The 14582-nt window shown below is 41.3% G+C and overlaps 4 protein-coding genes and 3 long non-coding RNA genes across 8 annotated transcripts in view; 4 read left to right on the top strand and 3 right to left on the bottom strand.

Moving 5' to 3' along the window:
* LOC124326368 (speckle-type POZ protein-like) overlaps positions 1 to 14582 on the top strand; it is a 315941-nt gene that overhangs the window by 28947 nt on the left and 272412 nt on the right. The window lies entirely within an intron of this gene.
* On the bottom strand, positions 68 to 1301 carry LOC124326807. Its single transcript, XR_006915854.1, has 3 exons — positions 1163 to 1301; positions 710 to 887; positions 68 to 273 (listed from the first exon to the last, which is right to left on the bottom strand). It is a non-coding gene; the product is annotated as an uncharacterized LOC124326807 (long non-coding RNA).
* On the top strand, positions 1228 to 2305 carry LOC124326530. Its single transcript, XM_046785430.1, has 2 exons — positions 1228 to 1876; positions 1950 to 2305. The coding sequence occupies exons 1-2, from the start codon at positions 1341 to 1343 to the stop codon at positions 2038 to 2040; spliced, it is 627 nt and encodes a 208-aa protein (XP_046641386.1). The 5' UTR covers positions 1228 to 1340; the 3' UTR covers positions 2041 to 2305.
* On the top strand, positions 4125 to 5814 carry LOC124326265. The gene is made up of 3 exons (XM_046784995.1): positions 4125 to 4628; positions 4689 to 5378; positions 5448 to 5814. The coding sequence occupies exons 1-3, from the start codon at positions 4315 to 4317 to the stop codon at positions 5593 to 5595; spliced, it is 1152 nt and encodes a 383-aa protein (XP_046640951.1). The 5' UTR covers positions 4125 to 4314; the 3' UTR covers positions 5596 to 5814.
* LOC124326787 lies at positions 5282 to 7160 on the bottom strand. Of its 2 annotated transcripts, none has more exons than XR_006915834.1 (8): positions 7076 to 7160; positions 6391 to 6540; positions 6168 to 6314; positions 5961 to 6103; positions 5827 to 5901; positions 5654 to 5714; positions 5443 to 5591; positions 5282 to 5373 (listed from the first exon to the last, which is right to left on the bottom strand). It is a non-coding gene; the product is annotated as an uncharacterized LOC124326787 (long non-coding RNA). The 2 variants fall into 2 exon arrangements; XR_006915833.1 differs by having other exon boundaries at positions 5831 to 5901.
* Positions 7000 to 8291, top strand: LOC124326359 (mucin-5AC-like). The gene is made up of 2 exons (XM_046785126.1): positions 7000 to 7913; positions 7993 to 8291. Exons 1-2 carry the CDS (start codon positions 7063 to 7065, stop codon positions 8117 to 8119), a joined length of 978 nt encoding a protein of 325 aa, XP_046641082.1. The 5' UTR covers positions 7000 to 7062; the 3' UTR covers positions 8120 to 8291.
* On the bottom strand, positions 7831 to 9274 carry LOC124326804. Its single transcript, XR_006915851.1, has 3 exons — positions 9181 to 9274; positions 8010 to 8137; positions 7831 to 7922 (listed from the first exon to the last, which is right to left on the bottom strand). It is a non-coding gene; the product is annotated as an uncharacterized LOC124326804 (long non-coding RNA).

Genomic DNA, 14582 nt, shown 5'->3' with positions numbered 1-14582 from the left:
AATTTTTCTTAATTTTCTTTTTTCTTTTTTTCCCAATGGATTCACCACCTGTGAGCGGACACTTTCGGGTGAAGGTAAAGTACCTGTTAGTCGGCGGGAAAAAGGGCGGGGTTTGTAATATTATTATTTTTAATTCTTTTCCCTTAATCATTGGCAACTACTCCACCTGTTGATTGAGATTCAAACTGTTTCCAACTGACGGCGGTGGAAAGAAATTGGCACCCAATCGGGTCCAGGTGCGTTGATGCTCGGGGGGTTATTTTCTTGGGTTTTCTAAATAGCGCGTCCAAAACAAATGGCGATTGAAGCTAGAGGAGAGAATAAGAGCACTAGGCTAGAAAAATAATAACGGGGGCGACTAACACCATTCATCATTCCGGCCGTTGTGTGGTGTGACACGTATAGTAGAAACACACACACAGCCGGCTTTTTATTATTATCCAGTGCGGTCAAAAAGAAATATTTCAGAGAAAATTCACGATAAATTCGGCTATTCTGACACGAAAAACTAAAATTTCTCTCTACGTCAGTTGAGAGAGAGAAAACCAAAAGGGCTTTAACCCAATGACCTTATATCGATCGACAAAGCTCATAAATCTTGGATAAGTCAGTTTTCTATTTTGCTTCGAAAACGTTCAATTTCCTGTTTCATTTGCATTCAGACGGTCCGTCGAATAATAATAATAAAAGAGAGATCATCAAAATGTACCTTTTAGGGTTCAGCAATCTATTCCAGATAAATCGCCAGTTTGGTTGTCAACCTCTAACAGGTGGTACGGTCCTGATAAGACAAAAGGTGATGTGACCTACTCCGGGTAAAGAACTTCTTCTCCATCGTGTATTGACCACACGAGTCCGGATTATTGGCTTCCGTATTCCATTTTCACCTGCAGTTATTTTTTGGGGTACAGGTGAAAAAGAAAACAAAAATCGTTAATAATAAATAAAAAGAAAAAGAAATTTGCGGACCTCAAACCAACCACCTAAAGCGACTCGACCTCTTTTTTCTTTTCTTTACAAGACCTCCCCCCGTCGATTTTTCTGATGTTTGCCCACCGAAGAAAAAAGAAGAAAAAATCGAGAAGAGAAAAAAGTCTGCCGGCCATTTTTGAAGGGCCGCAACTCACGAGCTCAAAAAGAAAAAAAGAAAAGAAAAACCCACCTGTGTATATGGACATACCAACCAGCAGCAGCAGACTTGAAGGATACGTATAAAAAGGGACGGGCAAGATGTCTACCGGCACATTCATTCGACGTCCGTCCTCTGCAACAAGTTTCTCTCCTTCCATCTTGCAATTCTTTTTCGTGTTCCGTTCGAAATTATTTGTTCAAAAATCAAAATGAAGTTGAGCATCGCCATCCTTATCTGCTGCGCCATGATTGGATCCATCCAGTCGCAGGGTACCGGTAACAGGCCCAGTTTTATTCAAACCATTTTCGCTCCGCTCGGACAATTCCTCAGCATCTTCAGGAGACCCAGCCGGCCCAGCGTGTCGGCCGCTGCGGCAGCTTCTTCCGGAAACATTGACGCCTCGTCCATCTTCACCGATCCTCAGGTTCTCCAGGAATCTTTGAACAGCATCAACCAGGGATCGCAGCAGCAGCAAGTCCAGGCCGAGCCCGTCGTCCAGACACAAATCGTCACGGAAACGCTGACCGTCTTCTCCACCATTCCGAGCCTGGAACGCGTCACCAGCGTCGAAACGATGGTCGAGATGATGACGGAAACGTTGACGGAAACGGTCAAGACCACCCTGACCAAGACGGAACATATCACCATGACCCACAGCACTTGCTCCTCATCCGTGGCTCCTTCAAAGGCTCCAGCGGCCAGCAGCAAAGTGGCGGAGAAAGTCAGTCCGTCCGCAGTGTCGACGTGAGTTTTGTCCTGATTGAGAAATTTTCAAATTAATTTGATTGATTTATTCTTGATTTTTATGTCTTAATAGTTCCACTGCGGTTCAACCCACCAAGAAAGCCCGTCTAACGCCATACGTCGTCAAACGGGCCGTGGAAATCGAAGCCTCTTCTTCCCTCTAGAAAACCAAAAAATTCCTTCGTTATTTGAAGCGGTAAATTTGACCGATTCAAAATCAACTTGTTATTAATATTATTATTCAATCCATGATACGTATACACATGTGTGTCCCTATTTAATTTCCGGACGATTACACACCAAAAGAAACAAGAAATATTGTTTTAAAAATATGTTAGAATGTTAGAAATATGTTGCAGGTGACGAGAGTTTTATGTTAAACTCTTCCGCCTGTCAGTCCTGTAATAATAAATCGATTTTTAATCTCTACAACCATTTTATCATTCTGACCCGAATTCCGATCGGAATTGACGTCATCGCACACACGTTCGATTGAAGGTGAAAATGTTTCACAGGGTGTTACTACAAAAAAAGTGGGGGAATATAAAAATATTTCGAAAAAATTGCGGTCACGCAACAACGGAATAAAAACGGAAGAAAAAGTAAGCCGAATCGACAATTGAATGTTAACTATACCATAACGCCATAAAGTAACGCCGTTCGTATACCTACAGTCGATCTAAAAAATGAAAAGAAAAAAAGGCCAGTCCGTTTCTCTCTTCAATAGTGGACCTGTGATTACACCACAAGAAATTCCCCGAAACCAATCCGGCGTTTGATACACACGTACCATCTGCGTGTCAAAGAAGTAAATCATTAGCTGTGAAATAGTTATGCATTATACGACTTAATCACAGAGTTCAACTTTCAAGGCTTTGCAACGTTTAAATTTTGATTCAACTGGCGCCAAAATTACCAAACAGTTGGGAAATCCTGGACGTTGTACAGTTTCAATTTTTGATTATGAAATTCCCGGCAGATTTTTGGTTTTAATTTTCGCGAAAAAGATGGAGGATGAGCGTCACGAACGGTAATTTCAATGTTTAACTGCCAGTTAAGAGATACGATTCAGTCGCGCCACATTTTCTGTTTTCTAAATGACCAGCACCTTTTTCTCTTCTATCTAAAAGGGAAACACCGTTAACTCTCATTTGCTGCTCTTCAACGCCTCGAGGCCGTCTCGCAAAAAAATATAATAATAATAATGACCAGATAACCACACACACACACACACACTCTGTCCGTCTTGCCCATTTCTCTCTGGCTCAAATTGTTACTTAACGTTTTTTGGTGGATAACACAAACTGTTAGATTTCCTAATCATTCTGGCCAGCCGCGCAGCCCGCGCTGTCTTGTGTAAGGACGACGACATTCGGCGGACCGTTAAAAGTGGCTTGCGTGTGTGTACACCATCTCCTTTTTTTCTTGTTGAATGCGTGCGGAAGACACACGCCGGTACAAGACACTTTTCATTTCGGTGCCGGAACTCAATTGTTTTTCTTTCTGTTTCATTTTCCCTTGAAAGTTCAACGGTAAAAGTTGCTTGAATTTCGGTTTTTTTCCCTATCAAAAGTTCAAAACTCCAAACAGCAAGCCGGATTGGCTTGCGTGTAATTTGGAATAAACTAATAAAAACAAATAAAGTTAAATCGCACAATGACGTGGCACGAAATCTGTAGGAAGAAAAAGATAAACAGATGAATAATGCGGTCGCTGGATGAGACTTGTGTTACATTGGTGTGACCCTATTAGCCATTTCTGGAAAACCAATTTCAGAATTTTTCAAATTTGGCGCCAAAAAAGAAAAGCGCGAAATTTTCAAAATGTCATCCCGACCTGATTCTAAAATCCTACACACTTTTGACACATTAAAAGAAAAATGTCTTTTAAAAATCTTTCCGGTTCATTAACTCAATCTTTAATAATCCCCTTATGCTGTCGTAGATTCAATCCCCCTTAACAACAACAACAAAAAATCACCGAGTAAATAACGGTTGATCAGGTTGAGACGGCGTGACCAGGAAGAATAAAATGACGTAGGCTTAAACCATAATTTTTTCTGACTAGAGCAAAAGCCCAGAGAGATTCGCGTCGCTCTCTTAAGTGTGAAATCTCTTTCTTCCTCCTTAAATTTTTATTTTATTTTATTTTTCACTCGGGTTGTTATTCGTGCGTGTCCACCCGGCCACCCGGTCGACCTCCTTCCCACAAGAATAAGTGGCGACACGACAGAGAAGAAAAAAAAAAAAAACACATTCGGCTACTTAACTAAAAGACCGTACAGTCCAGTACAGTGCACATACGTCGCATAAAAAAGAAACGGTAGCCTAACTCAAAACGACGGCCATCAGCCAACAGAAGGTGAGAGAATATCTATAAAGTGGAGCCGAGTGTTTAGCGGGCGATTCAGTCGATAGACCAGCTACCGGGTCCGCCGGATGAGTCTCTCTCGTCCGTTCGTCTTAAAATCCCTTCAGACTTACCCGACCAAATTGAAAATGGATACGCCAACAAAGTGCTTCGTGTTGTTGAGTCTCTTGTGTCTGTTTTGCCAGCCCTGTCGGACTCAGAGCAACGGCGGATTCTTCGCCAATTTCGCCCAAATCTTCCAGCGACGCACTTCGACGCCGCCCACCGAAACCGTCACCGAGCCCATCACCGTCTACTTGACCCAATACGAGACGCAAGTCAAGACGGAAACGGAGCGGATTACAGAGACGGAAACATCCACCTTGTCCTTGTCTTGGCTCAGGTGAATCAAATTGAATTTTCCTGTTGCGAATTTCAAATAAACACAAATTATGACGCACAGATGGACGACGCAAACTGAGCGGGAATTCCTTACCGAAACCGTGACGGAAACGTCCACGTCGGTCGACGTTTCTCTGCTCGTCAGTGTGGCCGTCGTGACGCTCACCGAACGGCTGACGGCCTTCCAGACCGTCACTTCGACGGCCACGTCCTTCTCCACGCTGTCAAAGACGCTCTACTCGGAGTTTGTCGTGACTGAAATCGCCTCCAAATGTCCAACCTACACCGTCAGCGTCGGCATGTTGCAACGGCACGGGCAAGTCGAGGAGTCTAGACGGGCGTCTGGGGCGGATGTGGCCGCATTAGACGACGAACTTCACTTCTCCGATGAGGAGTTGATAAAAATGGACGAGATGGCCGCTTCCCAGTTGCAGAAGAACATTTTGAACAATCAAAATGTGCACACCTTCAAGGTGGACGAGTTTGTCCACTTGAAACCGTCGGTGGCTCCTCCGGCTCTGATGCAGGATCCCGTCGACATAGACGACATGGATCTGGTGGCCATGCAGCGCAATTTAGAGTTCGGTGACTTGTCGCCGAGTCTTCCGGAAAAGATGCCGCTTTACGGGAAAGTGGGTCAAGTGATGGAGAAACGGACCGGATTGGGATCCCAGCAGGACCTGGAAGTGGTTGACATTGGCGATCTTGACCTGGTGGATGGGTTCCTACGTCGAACGGCCGGCCAGCTGACGTAAGTTGAATTAAAAATGGTAATTTAAAAAATGACAATTTCGTTAATTATTTGGGATTTCTACCTCAGGGCTGGACCGAAGAAATTGGCTGGCATTCCTCATCTCATTAAACATTCTAGCATCATCGAGTCCTCATTTCCATCTCGACAGCGTCAATTCCAGGTGGCAGAGAATTCGCAGGCCGACATCACGGCCAATTTGAAATTCACTAACTAAAAACACAAAAGATTTAAAGCTTTGCGAAACAAATTTGTGTTATGTAACGGGTTCTTACCGGGTTGTTGCCCTTTTGTCTCCTCTACCGATCCTGGTTTATTGCTGCTGTCTGACGATATCTATTTATTTGAAATGAAAAAAAAAAAGAAAATGAAGGTGGGAAATTACTATTTAATTCGTGTAGGTACAAAATACAACGAAAATATTATTGAAAACTTACTAATAACCTACTTACTACATCGTTCAACCCATTGCGGCTGGATCAACTCCGTTTCTTTTAATTTCTTGCCGTCGCGGTCGACGAATCTAAAGGAAAAAAAACGATTATTTAAAAAATTTGTTTCATTGAATGTGCCAGCGGATACCATTTTTTAAATGTTTTACGTGGAGAACTTTTCGGAAAACACCGCCCATTGCCGGGAAAAGGTAGACCTAAAAGACGCATTCAAATATCCCGCGTGAGAAAAGGAGGGGCCGTATCGAATGTACTAAATTAAATCCAAGAAACCTGGGAAAGTTCAACCCAAAATAAAAATTTCAACTAAATTCTTTGAATTCTTCTGGGAACTGACCGTGACGTTTTTTTTTCTTCTTTTTTTCCATCGCGATCGAATGTTAGTGTATCACATCTCTTCCAACACTCTATAGTGCAACATGTACTCCAGCAGCTGCTGCAGACAGGTGGCGTCAGGACGATGTGGTTCTCTCCGGATCATCTTCTACGAAAAGAGATGCGGTTAAATTTGGAAAATAACGATCAAATAATATCAAAACCCCGTGATATAACCCACTAACCTGCTTGCGTGAATGTACTGTTTCATCTTTGTACCATCAAAAGATGAAAAGAAGAAGAAAATAACAATTTCCAGGTCTTCCAATTTTGTGTGTTGGAACCGTTTGAACTTGAGACCCTCGGGGTTTACGACTCTCATTTAGTAAAATAATCTGAAAAAAAAAGAAGAAAATTTCAAATCATAATTTTGGTCAGACATATCTTTTACGACAAATTTCTTTCTTGTTTCTTTTTTCTCTTTTATAGTCGAGCAATTTGTTGCCGCGACACAAAAGGGACGACGAGACGATATCGACAACGACCGTCAAATTTTCTCTGGCAAACAACAAAAGTCTAATCTTATGCAGACCTGCGGCCGTCCTACAATCCTTGATTACTACCCGAATGAAACCAAAGTATAACAGACTAGTGGGGGGAGAGATTTTAGAAAAGAAAAAAAAAAGAAAACAAGAAACTCAGCCCAGGAAACCGCAACAATGAAAAATAAAGCTCGAGAGAATAAATAAAGAATATAAAGAAACATTGTTCTTTCTTTTTTTTCCAGCCCAGACTAGTTATTAGATAGATATTCTTATAAAAGAGCGGATGGTTAGGTGTCGACAAGCTCAGAAGGTCTTGGCAGTCGCTAGCGTCCGGTTGATATTTAATAATAAGAAGAAAGAAGTTGAATAAAAATGAGATTGTTACTAGTGATGTTGCTGGTGAGTGGATTGCTGATTGGCGAGAGCCAGGCCCAACGTCCAATCGGTCTATTCTTCAACGCTCTTTACATCAACTTTAGAAACTGGATCGGTCTGGGCGGCGGCCAGTCCGTCAGCACTTCGACCAGCTCCCAGCAAACGGTGACAGTGACGGCGACAGTGACAACGACCGTCATTGATTCTCCTCCAAGCGTTCCGGATGACTACGTCGAATTCGCTCCTCCAATTTCAATTGTTCCGGAAGTCATGATCACGGAGGCTTCCAGCACCGATTCGGGGATGTCGACGACGGCCACGGAGGAGGCCAGCACCGAAGGAGCTAGCACCGACAGTCCTCCCCTGATGATCCAGGAGAATCTTCCGGTGGAATCATCCACTCTGGCTGAGGACAATCAAGTGGAACTGGAAATCGTCACGGAAGGGCCGGAATTGGATCCCTCGGATGCGTCGGTGATTGAAGCCATGGCGCAAATTTTACTGGAAATTCCAACCACCACGCCAGACTCGCCCACTACGCAAAGTGTTGAATCCGAGACGGAAGCCATCGTCGTCGTCAAAGACGTTCCACCGGTGGCTCCTGCTGTTGTTGTTGCTACAACAACAACAACGACGACCAGTTTCCCGAGGGATTCGACAACCTTCGCCACTTTGGCACCGAAGAGAACCATCCATTTCAACAGGCCCAGCTGGACGCCCACCTTCTTAAAGTTGGCCAACAGGGGATCGACTTCTCGTTACTTTTTCCCGGCCTCGTTCAGACGGCCCAAAGATTCCGGATTCTTGGAAAAGGAAACCATTTCGTTGAGCCCTTCCAAACCCTTGTCGTAAGTCAACTGGCAATTGAATTGAATTTAAAAAGTTATCTGTGCGTAATTTAATAGAATTTGATGTTGTTGATTTCAGGGTGGAGAATTCGGTACCTCCTAGGATTCCGTACGTTGTCAAACGTCAAGTCGAGATTGAATCTTCAATGACGGTCTTGAATCAGCAGCAAAGTTCGGTGTTGATCGCCAGAGCCGCTACAGATTGAATTGAATCAACCTAAAACCTGTGCACACAAAACACAAAGAAATATATTTATGAATTGTTGAAACAAAAGTGTAAGGGACGTTTCATGTTGAAACCACCTCGCAATTTCACCCCGTTTATGAAAATTAGTTTGCAAAAATACAACAATTTGGTTTTTACCTTTTTAACTCAAACATTTTCCAGATTTTTCAATTTCAAACGAACAAAATGCTTGGCATTTTCAATAGAACGCGTTTATACAAATAGCCGCCAACGAAACACAACGGGATTTGCTTCGATTAACGTTACGAGGCCAAAATGGCACAAAACGGGAAAGTACATGTAAACGGATAATAACTAAAACTGGGATGAGGGTTGAAAAGGCCGGGTCAATATTCTACGACTCTCTACGACGGTTGAAACTCAAAGTTCACACCTGCTGCATGGCAAATTGCTATTACAAAATCTCAAATTATATCGGTAGTTCGGTACTATTAATAGAACAGGTAATTAACGAGAACTAAACACGTGGAGATTGAACAAATTGTCTGCTAATGAAAACCTGATTAGACAAAGTTACACACACGTACAAAAGAGATTTGAACAATAAGGAAATGTGTAAATTTCACTGCAGAAACTTAATAATGGTTTGTTTTCCAACTACTAGAGTTTTGGTGGCTACAAATCGTTTAGATAAGAAATGGCTACCGAGTAAATTTGTGAGTAGGTGGACAACCAGCAGCATTGTTTGTTTCCTTTTGGTTTTGTGGGGTCCACAGAAGTAAATAGTTACTAAGAAAGTGGCCGACAACAATGTGTCATAAAGTCGACGCCATTTACCGTTCGAAACCTCCTGCTATAGAAATCACTAAAAGAAAGTTGCAGACCCAATAAATTCACGATACCAACTCTCTGATCGTGTGTGAACTAGTTTCAAAATTCTATTTTGCCAATCTTCTTTCCTTGTATCTTTTCCAATCATGTGCAATCAAGAACACACCCACCAAGTGATTCCATAATTATACCTTTCCTGATAATAATGGCTAACAAGAAACGACACGAAATTCAGAAATGGAGACTTACGTTTTGCCAATTGATGACTCATTCCCTCGTGTTTGGGAAAGTTGGTTTATTGCAAGTGAATAGCTCGCACTCCGTCAAGCAAGTCAGACTTGTCCTTCACGACTTTTTGCATGTTTGAAAACGTGGCCGCGGAAGTGCAGAAGAAAAGAGCGCCAAGGAGCTTCCGCCACCTAGCGGTCAAATTTGAAACTTGGTTCAATTTTTCAAAAACCAAACAAAATTGAAATCGTTTTCGTTTTCCAACGTACCGTACGACACGGACGATTGTTCCCAGCGTTATTTTTCTTTCTCTCTCTCACGTCAAGAATTTTATCGCTGAATCACGTCCACAAAAGTCAAGGGCGGTGAGAAAGCCCGCGTTGCGTGATGGTCGCCGCGAAGATGTTACTGGCGTCAAAAAATCTTCACGGTCATCTTCGAGTGAGACAAAAGAAACAAAAACAGCGGCGCAACTTTTGACGGCGCGGCACACAAAAAGCTCCGGCACGAAATATATTTCTTCTTCCGCCGCCGCAACACTTTGCCGGTCTGATGCCGTCTGTTTGCTTTGTGCAATCGGCCGCGCAGTTTCACCTATTCATCGGCTAATCAAATTATTCTCCTTTATTCATTCGTAACTAAAGTAACGAAATGTTTCACCAATGGAAATTCTTTTGATTTGATTGCTGTGGTTTTCTTCCGCCTCCGCATTGTTTCAGCCCGGTTATATGTGAAAGGAATCCGCCCTGTCACTTTGATTTTGATTTTCGAGCGTTTTTGGGCTTGTAGACATTTTTGCGACACACGAAAAAAGTCCTGTTGTTTCCCGTACGCTAGACAATGCCTCGGTGAAATCGTGGACTGGCATCAGCACAAGTTGTCCGATTGCTAATCGAAAATGCGCAACGATTTTAAAAAACTTTAAAATTTTTGTTGTTTTTCAATGGCGTTTATTGTACAGTTGGTTCTATTATTATCCGTGTTGTCCATATATTCTATCTATGCTATACAGTGCATCCATCCAGCGGAATAGCTGGCATATTTTGATCGCAATCGTCTCTCTCCGTATAGAAGCGGATCTGAATGGCATTGGCATTTTAGCGGTGCTGAGTGTCCAGCGCATTGCGTCATTGAGAGAAGAGATATGATGGATTCGAATTCGGCTAAACGTGTAGATTTTGAGATAAAAGGCGGTCAACTTTTGATCAGCGTCCGTGATGCCGGAATGGTATAGTAAGGAAATGATTTATTCAGATGCTGATGCTGTTGCTGAGCTGAGATCGACGACCTCTTTTATTTATACATTTATATAATGCAATGTTTGGTTGGATGAGTGACGGAATTTCGTTATCAAACGCAACGGATTATCAAGCGTCCCTTTTTGGGCCAGCAGCGCACCATAGTCACCGGCTGTTGCAATCAGTTTTCGGTGTAACATTTGGAATGATCGCAATTTTTCAAAAGTTCACCGCGCTGAATAAATAAGAGTCGGTTGAGACCCATCCTCGCCTTGATGATGTTGCCTATCTATACGTGGGCACCAAGCACGATTTACGTATAAGGTTGCGTAACCTTACATCAAAATTCATTCCCAGATTCCAAATTGGAACGATGGCAATCGTATCGTGTAGATATTACTCACGTATATAGTACGCGGATGACATTATAGAACATTCAAAAATGGCCCAACAGCCATCAATCGGCCATCAATTCCACCCGAAATTCTATATGCGAAATAATTAATATTCGACTGCCAAAAAACAAGCTGGACAAGCATTTTTCATGTGGGCTCTATACTTCAGCATATAGACCCTCTTTAGGCAATATACAACGCTTTCCAACTTTTGTTGAATAATTGCGAGAGAGGACGTGAAATATTCGGTTTAGTCAATTCTTTCCCATGTCACATTTCCATCCTGCTGCTCTTATATGTGTAGGCTACCTACCAAAAAAGTGACTGTTAAATAATATAAGAAAATCCTTTGCCAAGGAAATATGTAGGCCAAAACCCAGAAGCGAAATATATGACAATCCTCCCCTCTCAGCAGCAGCTATAAGAAAAATAGTTTTATTTTCATGTGATGTGTTTGCATCGTATTATTTAACTATTCACCTCAGCGTCTAGTGCCATTTTTTGGATGTGGCACATATATTCAGACAATACGGCAGTTAATGAAGTCAATTATAACATACGTACGTTCATCATTCAAGAGCATCATACGGAGCTATGTAGGGAAAGCCCTGTAAAAAAATCTAGCGTGTACATATATTTCTTTATGGGGAGCGAGTGGGTTTAATGGTCGGGAAAATGAGAGCGAAACAAACAGCAAGAGCTCACAGACGTACCTCGTCGTCTCATCCTTTTGACTCTATCTATATAATCATTCTTATTCCGTTTTTTGAATGAATGTAGTACAGTAATATATAACTCTGCTGCTGGCCACGTATAATAAACATCTTCGCATAGGCATAAGCCAAAAAAGGGTTATAGATGTAATATAACTACAAGGTTTATTTTTTAATTTTTGTTGTCATTTTTTGGGTTGTCGCTTTTATGTAGCCGCAAAAGTAATCGACTGGGTTGAGGAGTCATTACCAAAAATAGAATTAGCCTTTTTGTATAATTGCTGAAAGGAAAAATTAGGTTTAACGGCCAACGAAATATGCAAAAATTGATGCTATAGTCCTTCTCTTTCTGAAAAAAGCACCGCGTGATAACATTCTTTTATTTATGGACACTGGAGATACGGGAATCCATCAGTCAAACACACATATTGGGTCATCACGTGCCGACAGAGGTCTACTGCCTATAAGCGCTATGACTATATCATTATCAGCGCTATGAAACATGAATAATGACGAACATGGAAACAGTTTTACAGCAAAAACCCAAAAAACATTATTATATTCGCTGCTGTTTTGTTCAAAAAACTAAATATTTCCCCTCTATATATTCTTCGACGGGTGTAAGCAATTTCCCCAGAAAAAAAGAAAAATAATAATGTTGGGTGGAAGCACAGCTCAAATTTCGCGCTCGCTGAAAGCTATAATAAAAGACAGACCGCGCGGCAGCCGTCTATACACACCTATAGACAGACAGACAGACAGACAGACAGACACAAAAACAATTCAATAACCACCTTTTTGTTTTTGTTTTATTTTCACCATTTCTTTTGTTGTATTTTATCTTTTTCTCTGCTGAGCGATTTCCATTTGAAAAGGGTCGACCATTTTTTTGAAATATTTTGTAGGGTTGAATCATTTCAAACGCAATTAACTTTACTATACAAAGCAAAGTTCACCCCCTTTTTCAACGTTTTAACTTGCATTTTGACGTTTTAACCTTTTTCTCGTGCTGCTCATTCAGCATTTTCAACTTTTTTCGAAATATAGGCCTATTAAGTCTAATAAAATAGATTCAATAACTTGTCAATAACCAACACGTATAAGCTTTTCTTTCAGCGAAAATTGATGTTTATAAATAAAGTCGTATATAGAAAAAAACAATCATTTAGTAATCAATATAGTCGATTCCCCTTGTATAAAAGATGAGTAATGACAAGTGCTATCGAAAAACATTGAGTAATCGCAGAGCGCTCTCAGCCGCGGATGAAATAACAATAAGCCGAGACATTGACTGACGAGGCCTATTGGAACAGCTTGACACTGACGGAAGATACTATCAGCCACAGCAGCAGCAGCAGACCGAATGGGAAAATCTAACCAGACAGCATCACTATAATATGATTGAACAACAACTCCATTCGGTACTGTGGCCTATCGCCTTTTACAATACACACAAGTGACCCAGACAGCATCAGCATCAGCATCATCCATGGATGTCTGCTGTGCAGACAAGGTCGTATGCGGTCGACGAACTGTTTGAAATTCGATGTTAGCGTGTGCAATAAATCAACGAGGTATTATATATAATAGCGAACTATACTTTTTAGGCAGCGAAGAGAGTAGTATAAAACAATAGCTGAACCGCATATTTTCCATTCATTTATAAGTGGATTCACTGGCGGACACTACCCATTCCGGTTATAATATCTTATACATTCTTTCCAACCTTTTTATGTTTTAATGGTCCCTTAGAATCACTTAGCAACATTTTTGACAAGACTCTCTACTTCGGTGTAGTCAGATTTTGACGACAGCATCCCCCCTACACTACACTATACATCAAAGTGTGTCTGTGGCCTTTTATGTATTCCTTTTTTCGGGACCGTTGGGCACATAGACTATTAGATTGCCAAACACACGAAGCCAGCAATCAATTGTCTGTTTTTCCAAACCAACTTATATGAAGTTGCATAATAATACACACAATATAATTTTTTGTTTGCATATATAGGCTACTCGGTAGACATTATAATATACAGTATAACCTGGAACATTTTCTGATGTCCAAATTCCAAATGACCGCCAGCAATGCACAAGAGGCAATAAATTTTCACATAGGGAAAAATTTGAGCAAACCAAAATGGCGCCCGTCAGCGACGCGCTCCATTTAAAAAAATAATTATTATATTACTGTATATACATTCTCCTTTGAAAGAATCAATATATCATCACGTTTGCCTTTATGATGAGCTCTCCATCAAGTTTTTCGTGTTGCTGCAGTTGCACCACTGCTGGCCTGCTGGGGCGTGCGGAGAGAGCCTTGCAAAAAAATGGAATTTCTAAGGGATATCAGATAAATCATGTGATTGACGTCCGCTTGATGATAATATCTTTTAAACACAGCAGGTTATTCCCCCTGGTAACAAAAAAATAACAGCAGTCGCCTATACAAACATTCGTTGAATTTCTCGGTTATAATATTATAAAGATTAGATAAAAGAAATCCAACTGCTGATGATGGCTATACGCTCGGTTTATTTATGCAAAGATAAAAGCAAAGTTGACATTTTCGCACTCGTTGAAAAATGTTTCAGGCCGCGGTTTGAGTGATGGGTGTGCTGAAAGAAAACGTCGTCGACAGACGTAATATCAACCAGGAAGTATAAACATTCCTTCTATATTTTCCCTCCCACTTTTAAAAACAGCCTAATCACAGAGCGCTAGCAACAGATGCGATTTATTTGACACCTATAGAATATATAAATGATGAATAACCCATATAGAATAATCATTTCGATGGTTGGAAACTGAGCCCAGAATATTATATTCAGCTTTTCCCAAATTGTGTCGATTGTTATGATGATGTTAACGCTTTGTATGCGGAATATGAATGACCTTTTCTTTTAGTTATTTGCCAATAGCACACTGTTATATATTTAATCGCCTATTATAACTATATATACTGCGCTGGTAGCAGCTGCTTTATATTAGGAGAAGACGTTCAGCAGAAAAAGAAAAGATTTTGAAGCTCAGCAGCACGCGTTCAGCATATCTTTAACCAGATGATGGATGGAAGC

This window comes from Daphnia pulicaria, chromosome 2, assembly GCF_021234035.1.
Source record: "Daphnia pulicaria isolate SC F1-1A chromosome 2, SC_F0-13Bv2, whole genome shotgun sequence".
Taxonomy (NCBI): domain Eukaryota; kingdom Metazoa; phylum Arthropoda; class Branchiopoda; order Diplostraca; family Daphniidae; genus Daphnia; species Daphnia pulicaria.
This window is presented reverse-complemented; position numbering and strand designations above follow the sequence as displayed.

Coding starts and splice junctions, on each gene's coding strand:
- LOC124326359 (XM_046785126.1), top strand. CDS start 7,063: ATGAGATTGTTACTAGTGATGTTGCTGGTGAGTGGATTGCTGATTGGC. Junction 7,914..7,992: donor AGCCCTTCCAAACCCTTGTC/GTAAGTCAACTG, acceptor TGTTGATTTCAG/GGTGGAGAATTCGGTACCTC.
- LOC124326530 (XM_046785430.1), top strand. CDS start 1,341: ATGAAGTTGAGCATCGCCATCCTTATCTGCTGCGCCATGATTGGATCC. Junction 1,877..1,949: donor AGTCCGTCCGCAGTGTCGAC/GTGAGTTTTGTC, acceptor ATGTCTTAATAG/TTCCACTGCGGTTCAACCCA.
- LOC124326265 (XM_046784995.1), top strand. CDS start 4,315: ATGAGTCTCTCTCGTCCGTTCGTCTTAAAATCCCTTCAGACTTACCCG. Junction 4,629..4,688: donor TTGTCCTTGTCTTGGCTCAG/GTGAATCAAATT, acceptor TATGACGCACAG/ATGGACGACGCAAACTGAGC. Junction 5,379..5,447: donor CGAACGGCCGGCCAGCTGAC/GTAAGTTGAATT, acceptor TTTCTACCTCAG/GGCTGGACCGAAGAAATTGG.